The 21,298-nt window shown below is 54.8% G+C and overlaps 2 protein-coding genes across 5 annotated transcripts in view; one reads left to right on the top strand and one right to left on the bottom strand.

Moving 5' to 3' along the window:
- Pkn1 (protein kinase N1) overlaps nt 1–18,720 on the top strand; it is a 27,296-nt gene extending 8,576 nt beyond the window's left edge. For all 4 annotated transcript variants that reach the window (XM_074053937.1, XM_074053938.1, XM_074053935.1 and 1 more), the window contains exons 3-22: nt 166–317; nt 1,561–1,696; nt 4,723–4,868; nt 5,577–5,790; nt 6,291–6,485; nt 8,717–8,826; nt 8,922–9,065; nt 12,770–12,845; nt 12,930–13,071; nt 13,159–13,243; nt 15,135–15,214; nt 15,299–15,374; nt 15,468–15,559; nt 16,706–16,882; nt 16,964–17,026; nt 17,188–17,264; nt 17,430–17,572; nt 17,763–17,870; nt 17,965–18,045; nt 18,429–18,720. In XM_074053937.1, the coding sequence (XP_073910038.1) occupies nt 166–317; nt 1,561–1,696; nt 4,723–4,868; nt 5,577–5,790; nt 6,291–6,485; nt 8,717–8,826; nt 8,922–9,065; nt 12,770–12,845; nt 12,930–13,071; nt 13,159–13,243; nt 15,135–15,214; nt 15,299–15,374; nt 15,468–15,559; nt 16,706–16,882; nt 16,964–17,026; nt 17,188–17,264; nt 17,430–17,572; nt 17,763–17,870; nt 17,965–18,045; nt 18,429–18,632 (2,501 nt within the window). In that variant the 3' untranslated portion in view covers nt 18,633–18,720. The remainder of the gene's footprint in view (nt 1–165; nt 318–1,560; nt 1,697–4,722; nt 4,869–5,576; nt 5,791–6,290; nt 6,486–8,716; nt 8,827–8,921; nt 9,066–12,769; nt 12,846–12,929; nt 13,072–13,158; nt 13,244–15,134; nt 15,215–15,298; nt 15,375–15,467; nt 15,560–16,705; nt 16,883–16,963; nt 17,027–17,187; nt 17,265–17,429; nt 17,573–17,762; nt 17,871–17,964; nt 18,046–18,428) is intronic.
- Ptger1 (prostaglandin E receptor 1) lies at nt 16,153–21,298 on the bottom strand. Its single transcript, XM_020165565.2, has 2 exons — nt 20,139–21,298; nt 16,153–19,571 (listed from the first exon to the last, which is right to left on the bottom strand). The coding sequence occupies exons 1-2, from the start codon at nt 21,093–21,095 to the stop codon at nt 19,305–19,307; spliced, it is 1,224 nt and encodes a 407-aa protein (XP_020021154.2). The 5' UTR covers nt 21,096–21,298; the 3' UTR covers nt 16,153–19,304.

Below are 21,298 nucleotides of genomic sequence, written 5' to 3'. Positions count from 1 at the left end.
CATTCCTTGGGAGGGACCTTGGGTCTGGTGTCCCCCGCAGCTGGTTCCTCGTCTCCAGGGGCCTGTGCTGGGGCAGCATCCAGGCTGGGCTAAGAGTGGACCCTCTTGGCTGGGGAAAAGGTTGATGGGAGCACTGTGGTGACTCTTTCCCTCTCATTTCCCCAGATGCCCCTCAGTCCCCAGGTGAGGGTGGCCCTGCCTGCTCCGCCACCAACCTAAGCCGTGTGGCAGGCCTGGAGAAGCAGCTAGCCATTGAACTGAAGGTGAAGCAGGGAGCAGAAAACATGATCCAGACCTACAGCAACGGCAGCACCAAGGTGGGGCGACTCACATGCACACCCCCGTGTGTACCTATACCTGCATGTAATCACAACCCTTGTACACATCCGACACACCTGCACACACACCCCAACACATATGCTCATGTGTGCCCTCCCGCCCACGTGTGTCACATGCATACTCCCCTGCATATGTATGCACAGGGTTGCATACCCCCACCAGCAAGGCACACACATACTCATATGAGGTGCACATGCGCATGTGTGCACGCACCCACGTGTACACGCACCTTGTCTCAGTCTACTTTCTGTTGCTGAATGAAGACCAGTGGTAGAGCACTTGACTACATGCATGAGGCCCTGGGTTCAACCCCCAGCGCCACAAAACAAAAGCAAAACTGTCACAGGAAAGGCATTAGAGCAGGGTGCTGGTGGCTCACCACTATAATCCCAGCTACTTGGGAGGCTGAGAGCAGGAGGATCATGGTTCAAGGCTAGCCTGGGCAAATAGTTTGAGAGACCTCATCTCCAAAATAACCAGAGCAAACTGGACTGGAGGTGTGGTTCAAGCGGTAGAGTGTCTTCTTTGCAAGTGCAAACCCCTGAGTTCAAACCCCAGTCCCACCAAACAAAGAGAAAAAGCATTAGTCATTTATTTATTTATTTATCTCTCTATGCATTTGTCTATTGCAAAGTGTAGAATTCAGAATACCAGCTATTACTCACAGTGTTGTGCAACCATTGTCCACCGGCAGGAAACTCCATCCCCATTAGCTGTCCCTACCTGTTCTCCTCTCCTTGTCTCTGGCATGGTAATCTATTTTCTGTCTCTCTAGATTCACCTGCTCTGGATAGCCTATAAAATACAGTATGTGGCATTTGTAGGTGGCCTTGGAGATGTCACCCACTCCCCAGATGTGCTAACAGCTAAGACAGATACAGCACCTTCCAGTTCAGGCTGGGCAGTGGGCCTGGCCGTAGATCACCTCTTTCAGTCTGCAGTCCAGTGCAGACCAGGGTAGTAATAACTACCCTGCAGATGAGGGAACTGAGGCCCAGAGAGGGTGAGTGGCATGCCTGAGGTCACACAGCTTAGTTGTTGGGTGGCAGAGCTAGGGTGTAAACCCTGTGGACTATCACTCATGGCCCTCAGGACCTAGTGGGAGTGTGAGCTGTGGTATCCACACACGGGCCCTGTCACGCAGTCAGCCAGAGCCTGTGCAGTGTGGACAGCGGCACTGAGCTGCCCAGCCTTCCTCTCATGGCCTCCCTCTGCCCCCAGGACCGGAAGCTGCTGCTGACGGCTCAGCAGATGTTGCAGGACAGTAAGACTAAGATTGACATCATTCGAATGCAGCTCCGCCGGGCCCTGCAGGCCGGCCAGCTTGAAAGCCATGCAGCCCCGGATGATGCCCAGGGTGAGTTTGTCGCCCTAGACAGCCTTTCCTGTGCTCTACCCCAGCGCTCGACCTACAGCTCCATAACGAACTCACTGTGTGACTGGGTCTCCTAGCCCTGACCCTTTCTGGGTCTCAGCTTCCCATTTTGTCCCGTGCAAGGTTTGGACTAGATCAGGTGTTGGCAAACCCATCTCCTCAGGCCAACACCACCAGTTGCATTTTTTTTTTTTTTTTGTAAGTAAGGTTTTATTGGCACACAGCTGTGACCACTCCTTCACAACTGTTTCAACACCATATCGCCAGAGCTGAGTAGTGCTGGCAGAGTCTGTGTGGGCCACAAAGCTGAAAATATTTACTGTTTGGCTTTTCTTTTATACATTTGTTTGTTTCTTTTTCTCTCTCTCTTTCTTTTTTTTTTTTGGTGCTGGGGCTTGAACTCAGGGCCAGTGGAAAAAAAAGTCTAGGGGAGGGTGTGTGTAGATTGTAAGTGGCAAATATTATGTCTTGAGCACCCCAAGAATTTGGTATCTGGGGCTTCTGGGAGCCCATCCCTTCTGGACATGCTGTGTTCTCGTAACTGGTGATTGTGTGTATCCCTGTCAGAGGTAGATGGATATCAGCTGGGTTTTTTTTTTTTTCCGCGATGTGTTTTTTTTGAGATAGGGTCTTGCAAACTATTTGCTGGGGCTGGCTTTGAACCTCGATCCTCCTGATCTCTGCATCCTCAGTAGCTAGGATTACAGGCATGAGCCACTGTACCCAGCCAGATGTCAGGTGTTGTAGCATGGGTGATGTGAGTCTTGGGACATGTGTCACTGGGCTGTGGCCATCCACATGGGTGCCTCAGTAACTCTCTGTGACTGTGTAAGTGTGTCCTTTTGCCTCTGTCTGTTGTAACCATGGTGACTGTGTGACTTCATTCCCAAAGTCTTATGTGACAGCAGGTCTAATGGCCAGAGTGTGACTGTTTGTCCCTGTGACCCTGTGTCTGTGCTGTTTGTGTCCTGGTAAGTGCCACACACCTGTAGGTACAGTGTGACTGTGAGTGTGACTCTGTGACAAACTGCCATAGTCTGAGTTGGCCCACTGAATAGGACAGTGGGTTGTGTATGACTTTGCACCTGTGAGTGACGGATGTCCCATACCTGTGTGACAGTATGTACTGCCTGTGCTGTTGGGTGGCTGTGTCCTATATTGGGCTGTGATTATGTTCCTGTGCCTTCGCCCTGGTGTGACAGCAGTTTTTCTCCCTGTGGTAGTGGGCACCTGTGAGTACCAGTGATCCCGCCCTGCCTGTGGGGTGTGATGGGTCCCCTTGCGTGTTCTACACCTTATCTATGTGACAGTGTCGTTATCCTTCTGTGATTCTCCTGGAGTTAGAGTCCTGGCACTTTTCCACGGTATGACCCTGTCCTTGGGCATCAGATATCTGTGTCTTGTCAGCATGTACCTCTACCCCAGTAACACTGTCCCTGTACCCAAGGTCTCTGTGTAGTGACAGAGCCTGACTTGTGTGACAATGTCCCTGCATGGCAACAAGTGTTTTCATGACTTGAGTGTGTGTTCCTCTGCCTGCAGGTGACAGGTACCTAGAGGAATAACAATGTAGTAATGTCACTGTGTCCCTGTGATCAACAGTGTGACGATACCTGTTAATAGCATGTATCTTAGTCAGCTTGGGCTGCTGTGACAAAGTGCGACAAACTAAGCAGCTTAAGCAACAGAAATGTATTTTCTCAGCTGGGCACAGTGGCTTATTTCTATAATCCTGGCTACTCGGGAGGCACAGATAGAAGGATTGAGGTCTGAGGTCAGCCCTCGGAAATAAAGTTAAAAAATAGAGCTGGGGGCTGGCGGTGTGACTCAAGTGGTACACTGCTTGCCTAGCAAGCATGATGCCCTGAGTTCAAACCCCAGTCCCTCCCTCCTTCCTACAAAAAGGAAAGTTGGGCACTGGTGGCTCACATATGTAGTCCTAGCTACTCAAGAGGCAGAGATCAGGAGGATCGAGGTTCAAAACCAACACAGGCAAATAGTTCTTGAAACCCTATCTGGAAAATACCTAACACAAAAAAGAGCTGGTGGAGTGGCTTAAATGGTAGAGCACCTGCTTAGCAATCGTGAGGCCCTGAGTTTAAGCCCTAGTACAGCGAGAAAAAGTATTTCCTCACAGTTCTGGCAGCTGAAGTCTGAGATCATGTGGCAGCATGGCTGGGTACTGCTTGCAGATGGCTGCTTTCTTTCTAGAGAGCCAAAGGGGAGAGGGGATACCAGCACACACTGGCAAGCTCTCTGCTGTCTCTTGCTGTTTGTTGTGGCTGTTTTTTTGTGCTGGGGATGGACTCCTGGCCTTCTGCCTTCTGGGCAAGTGCTGTACCACCAAGCTATGCGCCAGTCTTGGTTAGGACACTAATCCCATCTTGAGGGACTCCATGACCTCATCTGAACCTAATCACTTCCCAGTGGCCCCTTCTCCAAATGCCACCATTGGGGTTAGCTTGTGCTTGTGAATGGGAGGGGGGAGGGAAACACAACATTCAGAATCCTACAATGATTCTGTGACTCCAGTACCATCTGTGTGGCAATGTGGTGATGTTCCTGTGGAGGACTGAAGGCCCATGGCAGTCCTGTGCCTGGACACGGATGTGACTGGAGGGTGACTGAACTGTGGGTAGTGAAGCATATCAGTGTGTTGTAACAGTATGATTTATGTCCCTACCCCTGCGGGTGACAGTTCCTGGATGAAACATGTCATGCCTGGCTGACAGTGATTGAATGTAAATAAAATGTCACTCTTCTTGTGGATTACAGCATGCCTGTGTGTCCCTATGCTAATCCTTGGCAATGACAAGGGACCATTACAATGTGTCCCTAAGCCTCATTGATAGTCTGGTGTTTGATAAAAGTGACTGAAGCCAGGTTCGGTGTTGGCCTACTGTAATCCCAGCAGTGCCAGGTGGAGGCAGGAGAATCGCAAGATCAAGGCCAGTCTGGTGGCCTGGGGGCTGCTGCCCCGCCTCACTGCCCGTGGCGCATGTCTGCAGGGGGTCCGGACCTGGGAGCAGTGGAGCTGCGCATCGAGGAGCTGCGACACCACTTCCGAGTGGAGCATGCCGTGGCGGAGGGCGCCAAGAATGTGCTGCGTCTACTCAGCGCAGCCAAGACCCCCGACCGCAAGGCGGTCAGCGAGGTGAGGGGCGGGGCTCCGGGAGGGGCGGGGCTTCACCAGAGTGAGGGGTGGAACCTCAGCCCGATCGAGATCCACTTCTGTTAGGGAAGGGCCTCAACAAGAAAGGGGAGGGGCCTTGGCAGGAATGTATTTTGGTAAGGGATGGAGCCTGAGCTTGGAGTTTCTGAAAGGGGATGGGTGTTTGCCAGGAATAGGCCCTGGTGAGGGGTGGAGGGCTGTTATGGGCGGAGCTTCAACAAAGTAAGAGGAGGAGCCTCGGAGGTTGGTTTTTGGTGTATTTTGGCAAGGGGCGGGGCTTCAGTGAGCATCTAGGCTGGACGTGAGGGGCGGGGCCTCCATGAGGTGGGGCATTAGCGAGGAGTGGAGTCAGCAAAAGGCGGGGCTTCACTGTGGTGCAGGAACTGAGGGGCGGGGCCTCTAGGGGCGGAGTTTCAGTGAGGGGCAGTCTCAGTTCCATGAGGGGCGGGGCCTCCATGAGGGGCGGGGCTTCAGTGAGGAGCAGTCGCAGTTCCCTGATGGGCGGGGGCATCAGCAAGAGGCGAGGCCTCTTTGAGGGGCGGGGCCTCCACAAGGGGCGGGATCCTAGAAAGGGGCGGAGTCTAGTTTTGAGGGATCCGCGTGGGGCCAGGTGGGTTTGAGGTTTAGGCCTCTATTTCCCGTGCGGTGCTTGGGACTGGCCCAGCCCAGCCCCCTCCCTTCCCGCCTTAGGCCCAGGAGAAATTGACCGAATCCAACCAGAAGCTGGGGCTGCTGCGCGAGGCGCTGGAGCGGAGGCTGGGGGAGCTGCCCGCCGACCACCCCAAGGGGCGGCTGCTGCGGGAAGAGCTCGCCGTGGCCTCGTCGGCCGCCTTCAGTGCGCTGCTGACTGGGCCCTTCCCCGCCATGCACTACAGCACCCTGTGCAAGCCCGCGCCGCTCACAGGTGGGCCTGGCCCTGCCCCTTCCCTGTCACCGCACCCTCTCATCCCTGACCCTCTCTCAGTCCAGCCAGCCCATGCACCCTGGGCTTCCCACCCTGCACTGCCTTCTGATTCTAGACTTTCCCCCACATCCCCACCTGTCCCCATCTGGCTCTTCTCTCATTATGCTTAGCCCCTGGCCCCACGTCCTTTTCCTAACCCTCAGGCTTGAGCCTCGAACCCCTGCCCCAGCTCACCACAAACCTCAGATCACCAAATCCTACTCCAGATGCCTACCCTATTCCTCTTTGCCAGGACTCTTGGCCTCTGCCCTGAACGTTTTTTCTGTCCTTAAGCCCCAGCATCCAGAGTCCCACCCCTACTCCTCGTCCTGCGTTCTCACATGCCCCACCCCTGCAGTTCTTTCTATTCACCCCCACTTGCTGATGTCAGCTTTTGCAATGCATCCCCTCCCCTCAGCCTGCCACCCACGTGGCCCCCCATGAGCCTGTCCCTCCTGCAGGGACCCTGGAGGTACGCGTGGTGGGCTGCAGGGACCTTCCAGAGACCATCCCCTGGAACCCGTCGTCCTCAGTGGGGGTGCCCGGCACCCCTGACAGCCGCACCCCCTTCCTGAGCCGCCCAGCTCGGGGCCTTTACAGCCGAAGTGGGAGTCTCAGTGGGCGGAGCAGCCTCAAGATGGAAGCAGACAACACAAGTGAGTGGGCACAGTAAGAGGGCTGGGGTCCGGCCCCACATCTGTAACACTTTATGTTGAGATGGGGTCTCTGCTATGTTTCCCAGGCTGGTTCCCAATTCCTGGTCAAAAGCGATCCTCCTGCCTTAGCCTCCTGCATAGCTGGAACTACAGGTGTGCCCAGGTTTTGTAACATTTTTAAGAAACAAATTATCAAAACAACAAAGAAAGCAAAACAAGGACTGGAGGTGTGGCTCAAAGCAATAGAGCCTTTGCAAGTGTGGAGCCTTGAGTTCAAACCCCAGCCCCACTGAAAACAAAACCAAAACAAAACATAAAGTCACAAGTGTTGGTGAGGATGTAGAGAAATTGGAACTTTTGTACAGAGTTGCTGGGAATATAGAGTGGTGCAGCCCCTGTGGAAAATAGTCCAATGATTGCTTAAAAAAATTAAACCTACCGCCAGGCATGGGGGTACACACCTGTAATCCCATCTACTAGGAGGAGAAGGAAGGAGAATCACGGTCTAAGACCAGCCTGAGCAAAAGTGCAAGACCCTATTTAAAAATGTATTAAAAACCAAAAGGCCTAGTTGTGGCTCAAGTGGTAGAGCACTTAACCTAGTATATGTGAGGCCCTGGGGGGGGGGAATTAAATTGAACATAGAATTACCATATGATGCAGGCATTCTGCTCATGGATGTACATCCAAAAGACTTGAAAGCAAGATCTTGAAGATACATTTGCACACCCATGTTCACAGCAGTCTTATTCACAATAGCCCAAAGGGGAAAGTCACCCAGCGTCCATTGATGAATGAATAGATGAACAACATGTACTCTATCATACAATGGAATAGGATTCAGCCTTTGAAAAGAAGGAAATCCTGTCCCATGCTGCAACATCAGTAAACCTTGGGGACAATATACTAAGTGAAAGAGGACAGTCACAAAAAAGACAAATACTGAGCCAGGTGTGGTGATGCATGCCTGTAGTCCCAGGACTTGGGAGGGCTGAGGCAAGTGGGTTGTGAGTTTGAGGCCAGCCTGAGCAAATAGTTCCTGAGACCCCCATCTCCAAAATAACCAGAGCAAAATGGGATGGAGGTGTGCCTCAAATAATAGACTGCCTGCTTTGCAAGTATGAAGCCCTGAGTTCAAACTCCAGTCCCACCAAAACATATGTTTGTTTATTTCACATACACCTTAAAACACATAGCCTGAGGGTAATTTTATACAATATTTTTAACCATTCTGTGCTCAAAACCAAGTGTCATGATACGAGATTTTCCATTTGTAGTGTCTCATTGGATTTTGGTTTCCAGATGAGGGACACTCACCCTTTATACTAACTAGTTCCCCGTTAATGGACATGGACAGAAGCCATCACAGAAAAAATACACACGTGCATCTCTTGCTGTATACCTGTATGCACTTTTTTTTTGAGATATGTTTTTCTGTGGTGCCAGGCTGGGCTTGAACTTGAGATTCTTCCAGGTTCAGCTGTGATTACAGGCATGCACCACCACACCTGGCTGCATGCATTTTTCTAGGATAAATACTTAGGAGTAGATTGCTGCAATTTCCATATAAAGTAAAAGTGAGAGAGTTGGGATGTAGCTCATTGGTAGAGCACTTGCCTAGCATGCATGAGGCCCTGGGTTTGATACCCATGCCTGCAAAAGGTAGAATAGAAAGAACAGAAAATTGGATCCCAGCCAGACACTGCCGGCTCACACCTGTAATCCTAGCTACTTGGGAGGCTGAAATAGGGAGGATCATGGTATGAGGCCAGCCTGAGCAAATAGTTCTTCAGACCCCATCTCCAAAATAATAAGACAAAACATACTGGAGGTGTGACTCAAGCAGAAGAGCACCTGCTTTGCGAGTGGGAAGCCCTGAGTTCAAACCCCAGTCCCACCAAAAGAAAAGAAAAGAAATTGGATCCCTACTTCACACCATATGGAAAAAAGCCAGTTATTTGCATTGAAGATTTTTTTTAAAGAAGGAAGGATTTATTTCAGTTCACAGTTTCAGAGGTTTCAGTCCATAGGGTAGGGATGGGGGGTGGCACAGCAGCTCACATCATGACAGACAGGAAACAGAAAGAGAGCTGCATTGAAGATTTTAACATCAAAGGTAACTTTTAGCTTTTCTGAGATAGTGTAGCAGAGCTTTCAGGTATGTGGGGTTTCTGTAAGAAGACACGGGAGACCGTCCCTACCATTTCCTGGCTATCTCCTCCTGGTTCCAGGCGAGGTCAGCACGGTGCTGAAGCTGGATAACACAGTAGTAGGACAGACATCCTGGAAGCCATGTGGCCTCAACACTTGGGACCAGAGCTTCACCTTGGAGCTGGAGAGGGTGAGCTATGGGGTGGGGGGCATGGCTGGGATTCGAGGGGGAGGAGGGGTTCTGGGCGTTGGACACCCCAAGTGATAGCCTTGTTCTCCCTGAAGGCGCGGGAGCTGGAGTTGGCTGTGTTCTGGAGGGACCAGCGGGGCCTTTGTGCCCTCAAATTCCTGAAGTTGGAGGATTTCTTGGACAACGAGAGACACGAGGTGCAGCTGGACCTGGAGCCCCAGGGCTGCCTGCTGGCCGAGGTACAGCCTGACCCCTGACCCTGTAAAATCCTCCCTGCCTCCCCACCCCCATTTTCCAGAAGGAGAAGATGTGTTTGTGATGGGCCTCTGAACCTTGATGGATGAGGTCGGGAGCACTCAGGGTGTATGGCTATAGACTCTGAACTTAAAAGAAGAGTACATTTAATTAATTACTCACCTGAGTAACGGTATAAGCTGTGATTGACTTTATTCTGCAGTGACATAGCCATACTTTGCATAAAGGTATTTTAGTCAGTGGCAAACCACGTATACAATGGTGATCTCCTGAGATTATATATAATATCATACAGTGATGGTGTACTTTTAGCTTACGTAAGTACATTCTGTGATGTTTGCACAACGGTGCAATCACCTAAGAATGCATTTCTTAGAATGTGTTCCTGTTAAAAGATGCATGCATGCATTGGAAGGAAGGAAGTAGGGAGGGAGGGAGGGAAGGAGGGAAGAAGGAAGGAAGGAAGGAAGGAGCCAGGTGCTATAGCTTATGCCTGTAATCCTAGCTACTTGAGAGGCTGAGATCAGGAGGACCACAGTTCAATGCCAGCCTAGGCAAATAACAGTACATCTCCAAAGTAACCAGAGCAAAATGGACTGAAGGTGTGGCTCAAGGGGTAGAGTGCCTGCCTGAAGCCCTGAGTTCAAACCCCAGTCCTGCCAAAAAAAAAAAAAAAAAAGAATGAAAAAAGAACTCAGGAAAATGTGCGGCTTAGAGGGAAGGGAGTGGTGTGATAACAAGCAGTAAATTTCTGCCCAGTATAATAATAAGAAGAAGCTGGGTGTGGTGGCTCACGGCTATAATCCTAGCTACTCTGGAGATCAGAAAGGTGGTGTTCAGAGGCCATGCTGGGTAAAAGTTAACAAGACCCTATTTCAGTCAATAAAAGCTGGCCATGGTGGTGCGTGTCTGTCAACCCAGGTGTACCAGAAGGGTAAATAGGAAGATACAGTCTAGGCCAGTGCAGGCATAAATGTGACACCCTACTTGAAAAATAATGAAAGTAAAAAAGGCCGGGGGCGTGGCTCAAGTGGTAGAGCGTCTGCCTAGCAAGTATGAGGCCCTGAGTTCAAACCCCAGTACCACCTCCCCCCACAAAAGCAATCATAAAATTTTGTCAAGCTAAGAACAAAAGCTGGTGATTTGCCTTGGAGGCCACTATCAGAGCTCCAGTAGGTTAGAGAGAGATTCCTCCTGCAGTTCTAAGCTGGGGGAGCTGGACCGTGCTCCCTGGGAGCTGGACCATGGTCCCTGGTGGGGCCATCCATCCTGTGCTCTGCAGGATGTTGACAACTGCTCCACCCACAGGACACCAGTGACACCTCCAACCTCCTCCCTCCCAGACTGACAGTGGACAAAGTCCCCAGGCCAGTGTCCCTTGGTTGAGAATCCTGGGACAAAACAGCCCTCGCTGAGCACTGCTGTCATGAGCGGTTGTACCCAGTGCCTCCAGGTGTGGATCCGTTCATTCTCATGGCAGTCCAGGAAAGAGGGATGTTGAGCCCTTGGACTTTCCCGACAGAGGAAGGAGCTCAGAGAGAAGGAGGCAAAGTCACTGGCTGCCTCTCTGAGCCAAATTAACCCCCAAAATTGTTTTGGTTTGATGGTAGAGCACTTGCTGAGCCTGTGCAAAGGCCCCAGGTTCCGTCCCCAGCACCACAAAGAAAATCAGTGTCAACCAAAAGCCTAGTGGAGGAACAATGGGTGGCCCGAAGGGCTGATTTGGAAGAGTTCTTGCTTTTAGAAAATCTGCATCCCACAGAACTCTGGCTCTGTCGTGGCTGAGCCAGCATAGCTCAGTTCTACTGTTCATGGAAAGTTCTCTTTGGATCTTATTATGTAGCAGCCCTCAAACTCCAATCCTCCTGCCTCAGTCTCCTCAGGGCTGGGGTTACAGGCGTGCACCGCCTTGCCCGGCTGCATGGGATGCTGTCTTTCTCAAGAGTGGCCAGTGTGATGGGGTGAACCAGAGCCTCCAATTTGCCAGGAAAGTGCTCTACCACTTGAGCCGTGCCTCCAGTCCTTTTGTTTGAGACACTAAATTTGTCCAGGCTGTCCCCAAACCGTAATCTTCCTGCCTCTGCCTCCCAAGTAGCTGGGATTACAGGCAAGTACTACCACCCTCAGCTCCTGAATTTCAATTTCATCCATATGGGATGCTGTGGTTCTGGACCTCAGCACCTTCTAGACATTGTGTTATAGCTGGGAGGATTAAACTAGTCCATGGGTACGCTGCATGGGTGACCCTGGCGTCACAGGAGTGGAGAGGGTGGAGACTTCTGAAGCACAGCCTTGGTTATTCAGTAGTCCAAGAAGGTGGCCTGAGTATCTGTATCTCTAGCAAATTCCCAGGTACATTAAATGGCTTTCTGACACTGTAACAAAATCCCTGAGACAAGGTGAAAAGAAGAAAGGTTTGTTTTGGCTCACAGTTTCAGTCCATGGTAATTTGGCCCCATTACTTTGAGCCAGTGGTATCACAGTACATCGTGGCCTGGTGTACATGGTGGGAGAGATAAAGAGAGAGAAAGGGGTGGGGCTCCCAGCATCCCCATCTGAGGCCATGCCCCTGGTGACCTCACTTCTGCCTAGGCCCCACCTCTTACAGGCTGCACCACCTTCCAATAGCATCATAGGCTGGTGACCAAGCCTTTAACATGGGGGACATCCCAGATCCAAACTTGGGCACTAGGTAATAATACCATGCCGATGGCCTGAAATAAATTGTGGGGAATCAGGGAGGAAGATGGAGGACCTGTTTGTGGGATTTCCATGCCAGTCTTGCTGGGTCAGACCCCTTCCCACCTACAGGGTGGGCCTGGTTGTTTGCTTCTTGCTTTTACAAGAAGGAGAGGCAAGCAGTGGGTGGACTAGTGACCTCTTCACTGTCAGTCACCTTTCTGTGGCTGTGACAAAATACCTGAGGAAATCAACTTTCAAGAAGAAAGGTTCATTGTAGCTCATGGGTTCAGAGGTCTCAGTCCATCATTAACCTGCCCCATGTGTCTGGGCCTGTGTGAGGCACAGCATCATGGTGGAGAGTGTATGCTGGAGCAGAGCTGAGCTGTTTGTGTCATGGTGACTGGGAAGGAGAGAGGGAGAGAGAGAAAAAGAAGGAGAGGGAGAAAGAATGAGAGACAGCGAGAAGGAGAAAGAGGAGAGAAGGAAGATAGAGAAAGAGTGGGGAGAGAAAGAGGAGAGAGAAGAAAGAAAGGGAGAGAGGAGAGAAGAAAAGGGGGAGAGGAAGGAGGCAGACAAGGAGGAAGAGAAGGATGAAAGGAGGACGCAGTGTCCCCTTCACTGAACCTAGTGACCTCTTCCTGCACCCACGTCCCCCTCAAGGTTCCCACCTCCACCCATTAAGCTAGGAGCCCATCCCTGTGTTAATCAGTGATCCCATCAGTGGAATAATCCGTTCACCAGCTCAGAGCCCTGGAGATCTGTCCTGTCCCTGAGGTCCCGCCTCTGAGCACTGCTGCACTGGGTCGAAGCCTTCCAGATGTGAGCCTTGGGAACATTCCAGACCCAAACCATGGCCCCTTCCTGCATGGCACAGTACTCTGGGGTTGGGTGTAACCCTAGGACACGTGGAACCCCAGAACACTGGGGTATGCATGGCTTGGTGTCCGTGTCTCGCTGAGCTTCCCGAAGGGGCGCCAGGGTCCTCAACTTGGGTCCCCGCCCTCAGGTCACTTTCCGCAACCCTGTCATCGAGAGGATCCCTCGGCTCCGAAGGCAGAAGAAAATTTTCTCCAAGCAGCAAGGTGAGGGGACATGTGGAACGGGTGGAGGCCAGGTACGCCACAGGGCCAAGGACGGAGGGTGACACCTGCCCTGTTGCACTACAGGGAAAGCTTTCCAGCGTGCCAGGCAGATGAACATCGACGTGGCCACGTGGGTGCGGCTCCTGAGAAGGTTGATCCCCAACGCCACAGCCACGGGCACCTTCAGCCCTGGACCGGCTCCAGGCTCTGAGTCCCGGACCACAGGGTGAGGGGCGGGGCACTGGGGTCCGGCTGTCCCTCCTTACTTCCCAGGGTGCTGGGTCCTCACGCACCCTCCTCTGCTCTCCCCCAGGGACATACCCATGGAAAAGCTGAACCTCGGAACTGATGTGGACAGCTCACCCCAGAAGAGCCCAGTGGGGCCTCTTTCCAGCCTGGTGAGTGTTTGTCTCCTCTCTCCCCCTAAGCCCCGCTCTATTCAGAGACCGCCAGGAACTTCCCTTAGGGTCACACAGCATGTCCAGCACAGCTGGACCAGGTTTTCTATCCTGATTAAAATAAGAGCTTGGGGCTCAGCAGTAGAGCGCTTACCTAGCATGTGCAAGGGCCCTGGGTTCCATCCCCAGCACCGCAGAAAAAGAAGAAAAGAGAAAAAAAGGCCTTGCTCCGTATCTCCTGGCTATGTTCTAGGAACAGTGCCCCTTTTCACAGACACTGGAATATGAGTGCCACATATTCATAGATTATGAAATATTCGTTTTCTTTTTCCCAACCATTTAAAAATGTGAAAACCATTCATTTTTAGCACTTGCAGATTGTACAAACTCAGGCTAGCCTGCCAGGCGGCCTTGGCCAGCACCTAGGCTGGGTGACACAGGTGTAAGAGGTGGTCTCAGCCCACCTCACCAAAGTCTTTTCTTCTTTTCTCTTCTCTCTCTTTTTCCTCTGTCTCTCTCTCTCTGGGAAAGGGGTTTGAACTCAGGGCTTTGCATCTGCAAAGCAGGTGCTCTACCACTTGAGCCACACCTCCAGTCCTCCTCTCTTTTGGGACAGAGACTCACTATATGGCCCAGGCTGGCCCTGAACTCCTGGGCTTAAGCAATCCTTCTGCCTCAGCCTCCTGAGTATCTGGGACTACAGGCACACATCACAATACCCTGACCAAATGCATTTTATACCTCATTTAAGAAAACAGAAGCCAGGCTTGGTGGTTCACACCTGTAACCCCAGCACTTGGAAGGATCAGACAGGAGGATTGCTTGAGCCTGGGAGTTCCAGGCCAGCCTGAGCTACAGAGGAGATCTTGTCTTAAAAAAAAAAAATAATCAGAGCATATTGCTAATAAAAATGTGTAAATATGCAGGGCTGGTGGCTCATGCCTGGAATCGTAGCTACTCAGGAGGCAGAGATCAGGAGGATTGTGGTTCAAAGTTAGCCTGAGCAAATAGTTCATGAGACCCTATCTTGAAAAAAACCTGTCACAAAAAAGGGCTGGTGAAGTGCCTCAAGATGTAGGCCCTGAGTTCAAACCTCAGTACCGCAAAAAAAGTGGAAATGTTAAAAACTGAAAAAGAAACTATTAGTAAGTATTTCCTGGCATGAAATTAAATGAGACACCTCATTAAGTTACATAATTTTGGCAAAACATTCAAGAGATTCTTAACACTGACTTCTGGGAAGGATGTGGGGACACAGACACTTGGGGGAGGCGTGTGAGTTCATATGTCTCCTTGGGACATCCCCACAGCTGGCTGAGTTAAAAACAAACATTGTGGCGGGGCACTGGTGGCTCACGCCTGTAATCCTCAGGATGCAGAGATCAGGAGGATCAAGGTTCGAGGCCAGCTCAGGCAAATGGTTCTAGAGACCTATCTTGAAAACCCCCAACACACACACACACACACACACACACACACACACACACACACACGGCTAAAAACAATAAATAAAATAGATGAGATATATTTGGAATATAAAATGTGCTGGGAGGATAAAGCAGAGGATGTTGGAAGAATTCAGTTGTTTAACACAGTAGTCAGCTGGCCACTTGCATAGGGACATTTGAGTACAGGAGGGAGGAGTCATGTAAATGAGGGGGCGGGGCCACCCTGGAAGACAGCTGTGCAGAGGTCCTGGGGTAATGTGCCTGGGGCTTAGCAGGCACAGTAGGGGAACAGTGTGGCTGGAAGGACGTGAGGGAGAGACAAGTGGAAGGAGAGGTGAGGACACAGAGGTGGAAGGGCAGCTGATCAGGCCCCTGGATGCTCTCTGGTTACTGGGAACCTGACACCCCTCCCTTTTCACTCTCCTCTCCTCTCTCTGTCACAGGGTTCCCCAATCCAGGAATCCATCACCATTCCCGAGCTGCCTTCAGAGACCCAGGAGACCCCAGGCCCCACTCTGTGCAGGTGACGCTTCTGCCCAGTCCCCCGACTCTCCCTGTCCCCTCCGCCTTCTCTGCCCCCATAGCTGTCAGTGCTGTCTCTCCGCAGCCCTCTGAAGAAGTCACCCCTGACCCTGGAGGATTTTAAGTTCTTGGCGGTGCTGGGCCGGGGTCACTTTGGGAAGGTAAGGTGGGGCACCTAGTGGGAGGGGCTGAGAGTCCAGAATCCCGGGTCCCAGGCTGGCCACCTAGGCCAACTCCACCTACTGCTGTTCCAGGTGCTACTCTCTGAATTCCGAAGCAGTGGGGAGCTGTTTGCCATCAAAGCTCTGAAGAAAGGGGACATTGTGGCCCGAGATGAGGTGGAGAGGTGAGGACCCTCCTGACCCTCTGAGGACCTCTGGCTTCTCTTCTAGGAGATAGGAGACAGAGCAGGCCTCTTTTGGGAACTTCAATGACTGTGGCTCAGAATTGTCCCTGGAACTTGTTAGCCTCCTATGTAAGGTACTAATTACGTAGAAAGCAGTTCTCAGCACTTCGTTTGCGTGTGTCCCCTACTCCATCCACGCAGTGAATACTGCTATTATCTCCATTCTGCTGATGGAACAGAGAAGTGGAGCAATTTGCCCAAAGTCACACAGCTAGCAGTCAGCAGGTGCAGGACTCAAACCTAGGGACTCTGAATTGTCTCGGCTTTGGGCTCAGGGCCCTGTGTTCAAATCCCACCTTTGCCAGATGTGCTTGGAGATCTTCAGAGGATGGTGCCTCCCTATTGAACCCAGTTTCCTGATCTATCAGATGGGCGTACCTATGCCTTCTTCATAGGGTTATGGGGTGGTTAAGGACAAAGACCCATCTAAAGTACTCCTCACAGTATTTGATCCCTACAGATGATCAGGACAGGGATTGTCCCCCAGCTTCCCAACAGCCTTTTAATAATTATGACCCTAACTCAGAAAGGCATAAACAAAGAAAGGAATTTATTGGTCTGAATGAGAAAAGTCCCGGGATCTGCTGCCTTCAGGCATGGCTGTATCCAGGTGCCCCAATGACATTCCCCACTTCTGAGTTCCTCTGAACCAGTTGTGCTTGGAGTCACCTTGTGGCAGCAGAGATACCTTTCAACTCCTAAGTGTCAAACTCATCCACCAGCCTTAGCCCCTGTTGCTTCATAATTTCAGTGAAAATCCCTGTATTTAGCCCTGTTGACTTGCCCAGGCCCTAATCAAGAGATGGTGTGCTCCACTGGGTCTGGGCCCAGCAGTGTCCACCCCTGGTGATTCCCCAGAGAGAGGTCAAGGGGCTGTTACTAGGATGATGCATGGATTCTGGGTGCCCATTTAGCAGACGAGGTGCCACGGATCAGAGATGTTAAGCAACTTGCACAAAATTGCACAGTGATGCGAGGCCCTCCACAGACAGATGTTTGTGGTGTGAGGACTCTGGGGAGCCTGGGAGTCAGGGGGAGGGGCAGCCCTGGTCTCTGACCTCTGCCCCCCCTTCTGTGGGTGCCCAGCCTGATGTGTGAGAAGCGGATCTTGGCGGCAGTGACCAGCGCGGGCCACCCCTTCCTGGTGAACCTGTTTGGCTGCTTCCAGACACCGGAGCACGTGTGCTTCGTGATGGAGTACTCGGCCGGCGGGGACCTCATGCTGCACATCCACAGCGACGTGTTCTCTGAGCCCCGCGCCGTGTGAGCCTCAGGCCTCGCCTGCTGGAGTTTTGGGGGGGTCGGGGGCTGGGGCTCCTGTGACCCGCACGCCTCTCTTTGCAGCTTCTACTCGGCCTGCGTGGTGCTGGGGTTGCAGTTTCTCCACGAGCACAAGATCGTCTACAGGTGCGCGAGGGTGCGGGTGCGGCCCAGGGGAGGGGCGTGGCTTCTGCGGGGGCGTGGCCGGTGCAGGCGGGGTCCGCTTTGGGGGCGTGGCTCGGCGAGGGGCGTCGTGGTCTAGGCTCTGCGCGGGGCCCAGACCCAGCCTCCATCACGCCCTTCCCCAGGGACCTGAAGTTGGACAACCTTCTGCTGGACACCGAGGGCTACGTCAAGATCGCAGACTTTGGCCTCTGCAAGGAGGGTGAGGGGCTGCAGTCGTAAAGGGCTGGAAGTGGGGTTCTGACAAAAGACGGGGGCATGGAGTTCCCAGCCCCACCCGGACCCGGGACGACCTTGCTGGCCCATCCCGTGCTGGGCTCCCTTCCATCACTCCACGTTCACATGCCCTGGTCTTGCTCTCCTCCAGGGATGGGCTACGGGGACCGGACCAGCACCTTCTGCGGGACCCCGGAGTTCCTGGCACCTGAGGTGCTGACGGACACGTCGTACACGCGTGCCGTGGACTGGTGGGGGCTGGGCGTGCTGCTGTACGAGATGCTGGTGGGCGAGGTGAGGCCCGGGCTACCCCTGCCTCGCCTGGAACGCGGTTGTGCCTAGGTGGGGGTTGGAAATCTTCACCTCTGTGCGCTGTAAAATGGGGCACTTACCTTCTTGTGGAAGCCAGCCCGAGCAGGGGGGCTGAGGGTGGTGGAGTGGCCCATAGAGGGACCTCATTCACCCTGGCTGTCTCTGTCCCCAGTCCCCGTTCCCTGGGGACGATGAGGAGGAGGTATTCGACAGCATCGTCAACGACGAGGTTCGCTACCCTCGCTTCCTGTCGGCTGAAGCCATAGGCGTCATGCGGAGGGTGAGAACCCCCCCTACCCCCCAGTGCAGGGTGGGCCCAGGGCAGGGGCTTTGGGGACAGAAAATAGATCCTCACTTGTCACCCCCTCCCCTAGCTGCTGCGGAGGAACCCAGAGCGGAGGTTGGGGTCCACTGAGCGAGATGCAGAAGATGTGAAAAAACAGCCCTTCTTCAGGGTGAGGGTCCCCACGAGCATCTGCCACCCCCCAATGCCAGGTCCTTCCTGACTCGTGGCCAACTCACTTCCTACCCAAGGCCTAGTCCCTTCATCCAAGGGCAGCGGTGGCCCCCACCAGGCCTTGCCGTTCCCCCCAACATTGCCACAGCCTGCTCTGCACCCTCATTTCCTTCCACTGTCCCTTTGTCTCCTCCCCCTGTAGGTCCACTTCACTCCAGAATGGCCTGGGTGAGCCCAGACCCCCTTGATTCTTCCTGAGTTCCCAGTCGCCCTCCACCCCGCGCCCCATTTATATGCTGATCCCACAGACCCACCTGTCCCCCCAGCCTTCACCTGCCCCTCAACCTCCTATCCTGACCATATCTATCCCCTCTTCCCCAGACCCTAGGCTGGGATGCGCTCCTGGCCCGGCGCCTGCCCCCACCCTTCGTGCCTAAGCTTTCCGGGCGCACTGACATCAGTAACTTCGACGAGGAATTCACGGGGGAGGCCCCCACGCTGAGCCCACCCCGCGATGCGCGGCCCCTCACGGCCACCGAGCAGGCGGCCTTCCGGGACTTCGACTTCGTGGCCGGGGGCTGTTAGCCCCCTCCCCTGCCCTGTCCCACCCTGCCCCTGTCCCGCCAGAGCTCTTAATTTTTAAAAAGGCTTTTGGGGTTCGCCCACCCGTGCATCCTCTGTCTCTTCTTGTGCGCAGTAATGGGGTATGAGAAGTGATCGATGGGGATGGGAGCTCATTTGGAAAGGATCCGAGGAGGGTGGGGACTCGGGGCTGTCACAGTGGCTGGGAGCATGGGCAAGCCGCGATAGGAGGGCACTCGGAGTTGTGATCGGGGGCTGTTGGGGGTCCGGGCGATGATGGGACACAGTTTGGGCGCAAGGTGTTGGGGGAGCCCAGGGCCGTAATGAGAATGGTTCCAAGAGTCCGTCGTGGCGGATGCCGCGCAGGACGCACACCCCAAACCCTCTCCGTCTGCTCCCCGCTCAGTTGCGGCCGCGGCGCTATGTCATGCCCTGTGGCTCCGGCTCTGTGGTCTGTGTGTCCTGGACGGTGTGTCCGCGCCCTCGCGTGGCCAGCCTCCGAGCTGCCCTGGCTTGGGAGACGCACGCGGCTCCTCTGCCGCCCCCGTGCGGCCGGGCTGTGTGCTGCAGCCCTGACGGGACCCACCGTCCCCGGCTTGCAAAAAATGGCCCCAAAGTCTCTGCGCCACGCACTTGCGCCCGACCCAGGATGACTGGCTGAGCCTTACGGACCGTTCAGAAGTGGCTGAGGCCACTGTGTTGGGAGCTGCGCAGTGAGCTGGCCTCCCAGGCGCTCTTGCTTAGGCCCAGCTCCGTGGGGCTGCCCTTAGCACCGGCCCTTGGGGGCAGGAGGCGAAGCAATTGGCGCAGCACAGCCTGGCGCAGCAGGATGTATACCCAGGGGTCCAGGATCTGGTTCCAAGAGGCAAGGCGCACGGCCAGAAATAGTGGCTGCTGCAAGCTGCTGGAGCTCCAGCCCCCTATGGCCAGCACCACCAAGACCTGCGAGGAAAGAGGAGGTGAGAGGCGGGGCGCGGGCAAGGGAAGGGGCTGGGCTGGGTGGGGCGTGGCTGGCAGGTTAGGAAGTTGGGGCGACTGGGCGTCTTACCAAGGGCAAATGGGGTTGTATGCTGGAAGACGGTATGGAAGGAGGATGAGGAAGCAAAGGTCTCGGGGCCCCTCTGGCCAGACGGGAGCAGCCCAAGGACAGGACAGAAGGAGAGAAGACAAAAGGTACGGGGAAGGAGAAGGCTAGAGAATGGGTGGGCTGGAGAAGAGGCTTGTGAGGGTGGGGTGGTTTACAAAGCCCCCCCAAGAACGACGGAGGTATAGGTGGGCGCCGTGGGACTCTGAGGCAGAAGGATGGCGAGTTCCAGGCCAGCCTGGGCTCCCTGGGCGGGGGGGTGCAGATGAGGGGAAGGACGGGACACCAGAGGGAGAAGGCAAAAGAAGGGTTGGCTCCTCTGGCAGAATGGGCCTGGAGAGGGCGCACTGGCTGGGCAAGGGCGACAGGTGGCCTAGGTCGGGAGCGGGAGGGAGCGTGGCCCGAGGGGCGGCTCCGCCCCTCACCAGCAGCGGGCTCCAGCAGATGCACGACACCACCATGATGCCCACGAGCTGGCCCACCATCTCCACGTCGTGGGCGCGGGTTCTTCGCGCTGAGCCGGCGCCCCGGGAGCCGCGGAGGGCGGCGGAGGCCGAAGCGATGGACGAGGCGGACGAGGCGGAGGCCGAGCGTTGTCCCCGCGATCCCCAGCGTCGCCGGCTGCTGTCGGGGCCGGATGTCTGGGGGAGACGTCGGGAGCGGCTGCGCCTCCAGCGGGCGCGCAGCAGAGCCAGGCCGCTGAGCGTGTTGCAAACGAGCGCGGCGAGAAGCGCGGCCAGGCCGAGGCCGGCGAAGAGACCGGCGAGCAGCGCCTGTCGCCAGCCGCCTGGTGGCCCGAGGCCGATGAAGCACCAGGTGCCCGGGTACTGCAGCTCGTAACGGCCCACGCGCGCCAGCGGCAGCAGCGCCACGGCCAAGGCCACGGCGGCCAGCGCGGCCAGCACCAGGCGCGCACGAGCCACCGAAACGCGCGCGGCGTGGAGCAGCGGCCGCGTGACGCCCACGCAACGCTCCACCGCCATGCCGCAGCCCAGCAGCAGCGGGCACAGGCCGAAGAAGACCATGCAGCCGCCCAGGAAGTGGCAGGCCCCGCCGGCCGGCGCGCGCCCCGCCGCGTACAGGCGCAGCACCAGTGCGCCCGGGATCACGTGGCCCGCCAGGTCGATGGCCAGCAAGCTGGCGACAAACAGCAGGAAAGTGGCGGCCGAGCGGCGGCGCCTCAGGCGACCCGCGGCCTGCGCCAGCAGCGCCAGCGCCAGCACGTTGGACACGGCACCCAGGGTCATGGAGAAGATGGGCAGCGCTGGCGACGTGCCTGATCCGCCCGACTGTGGCACCGCCGACGCGTTGGGGACCCCGGGCGCAGCGCACGTGGTCGCGTCGCTGGCCACGCTCAGGTTGAGGACCCCGCAAGGGCTCATGACAGTTACCAGGAGGGCTGGGTAGAGGAGAGGAGGGCCAAGTGAGGCTGGCGGGATACATGGTGCCCACCAGCTGTCGGTTTCATCCCAGATCGTCAGGGCTCAGTTGACTCTTGTGACTCTTCTGTGACCTCTCTGCCCAAATGACCCTGACTGCCGCGTTCTGACCCCCTCCTCCTTGCTCCTGGCTTCACTGTCCCCAC

Source organism: Castor canadensis, chromosome 14 (assembly GCF_047511655.1).
Source record: "Castor canadensis chromosome 14, mCasCan1.hap1v2, whole genome shotgun sequence".
NCBI lineage: Eukaryota > Metazoa > Chordata > Mammalia > Rodentia > Castoridae > Castor > Castor canadensis.
Note: the sequence above shows the minus strand (reverse complement) of the source record. Positions and strands in the feature narration are given on the sequence as shown.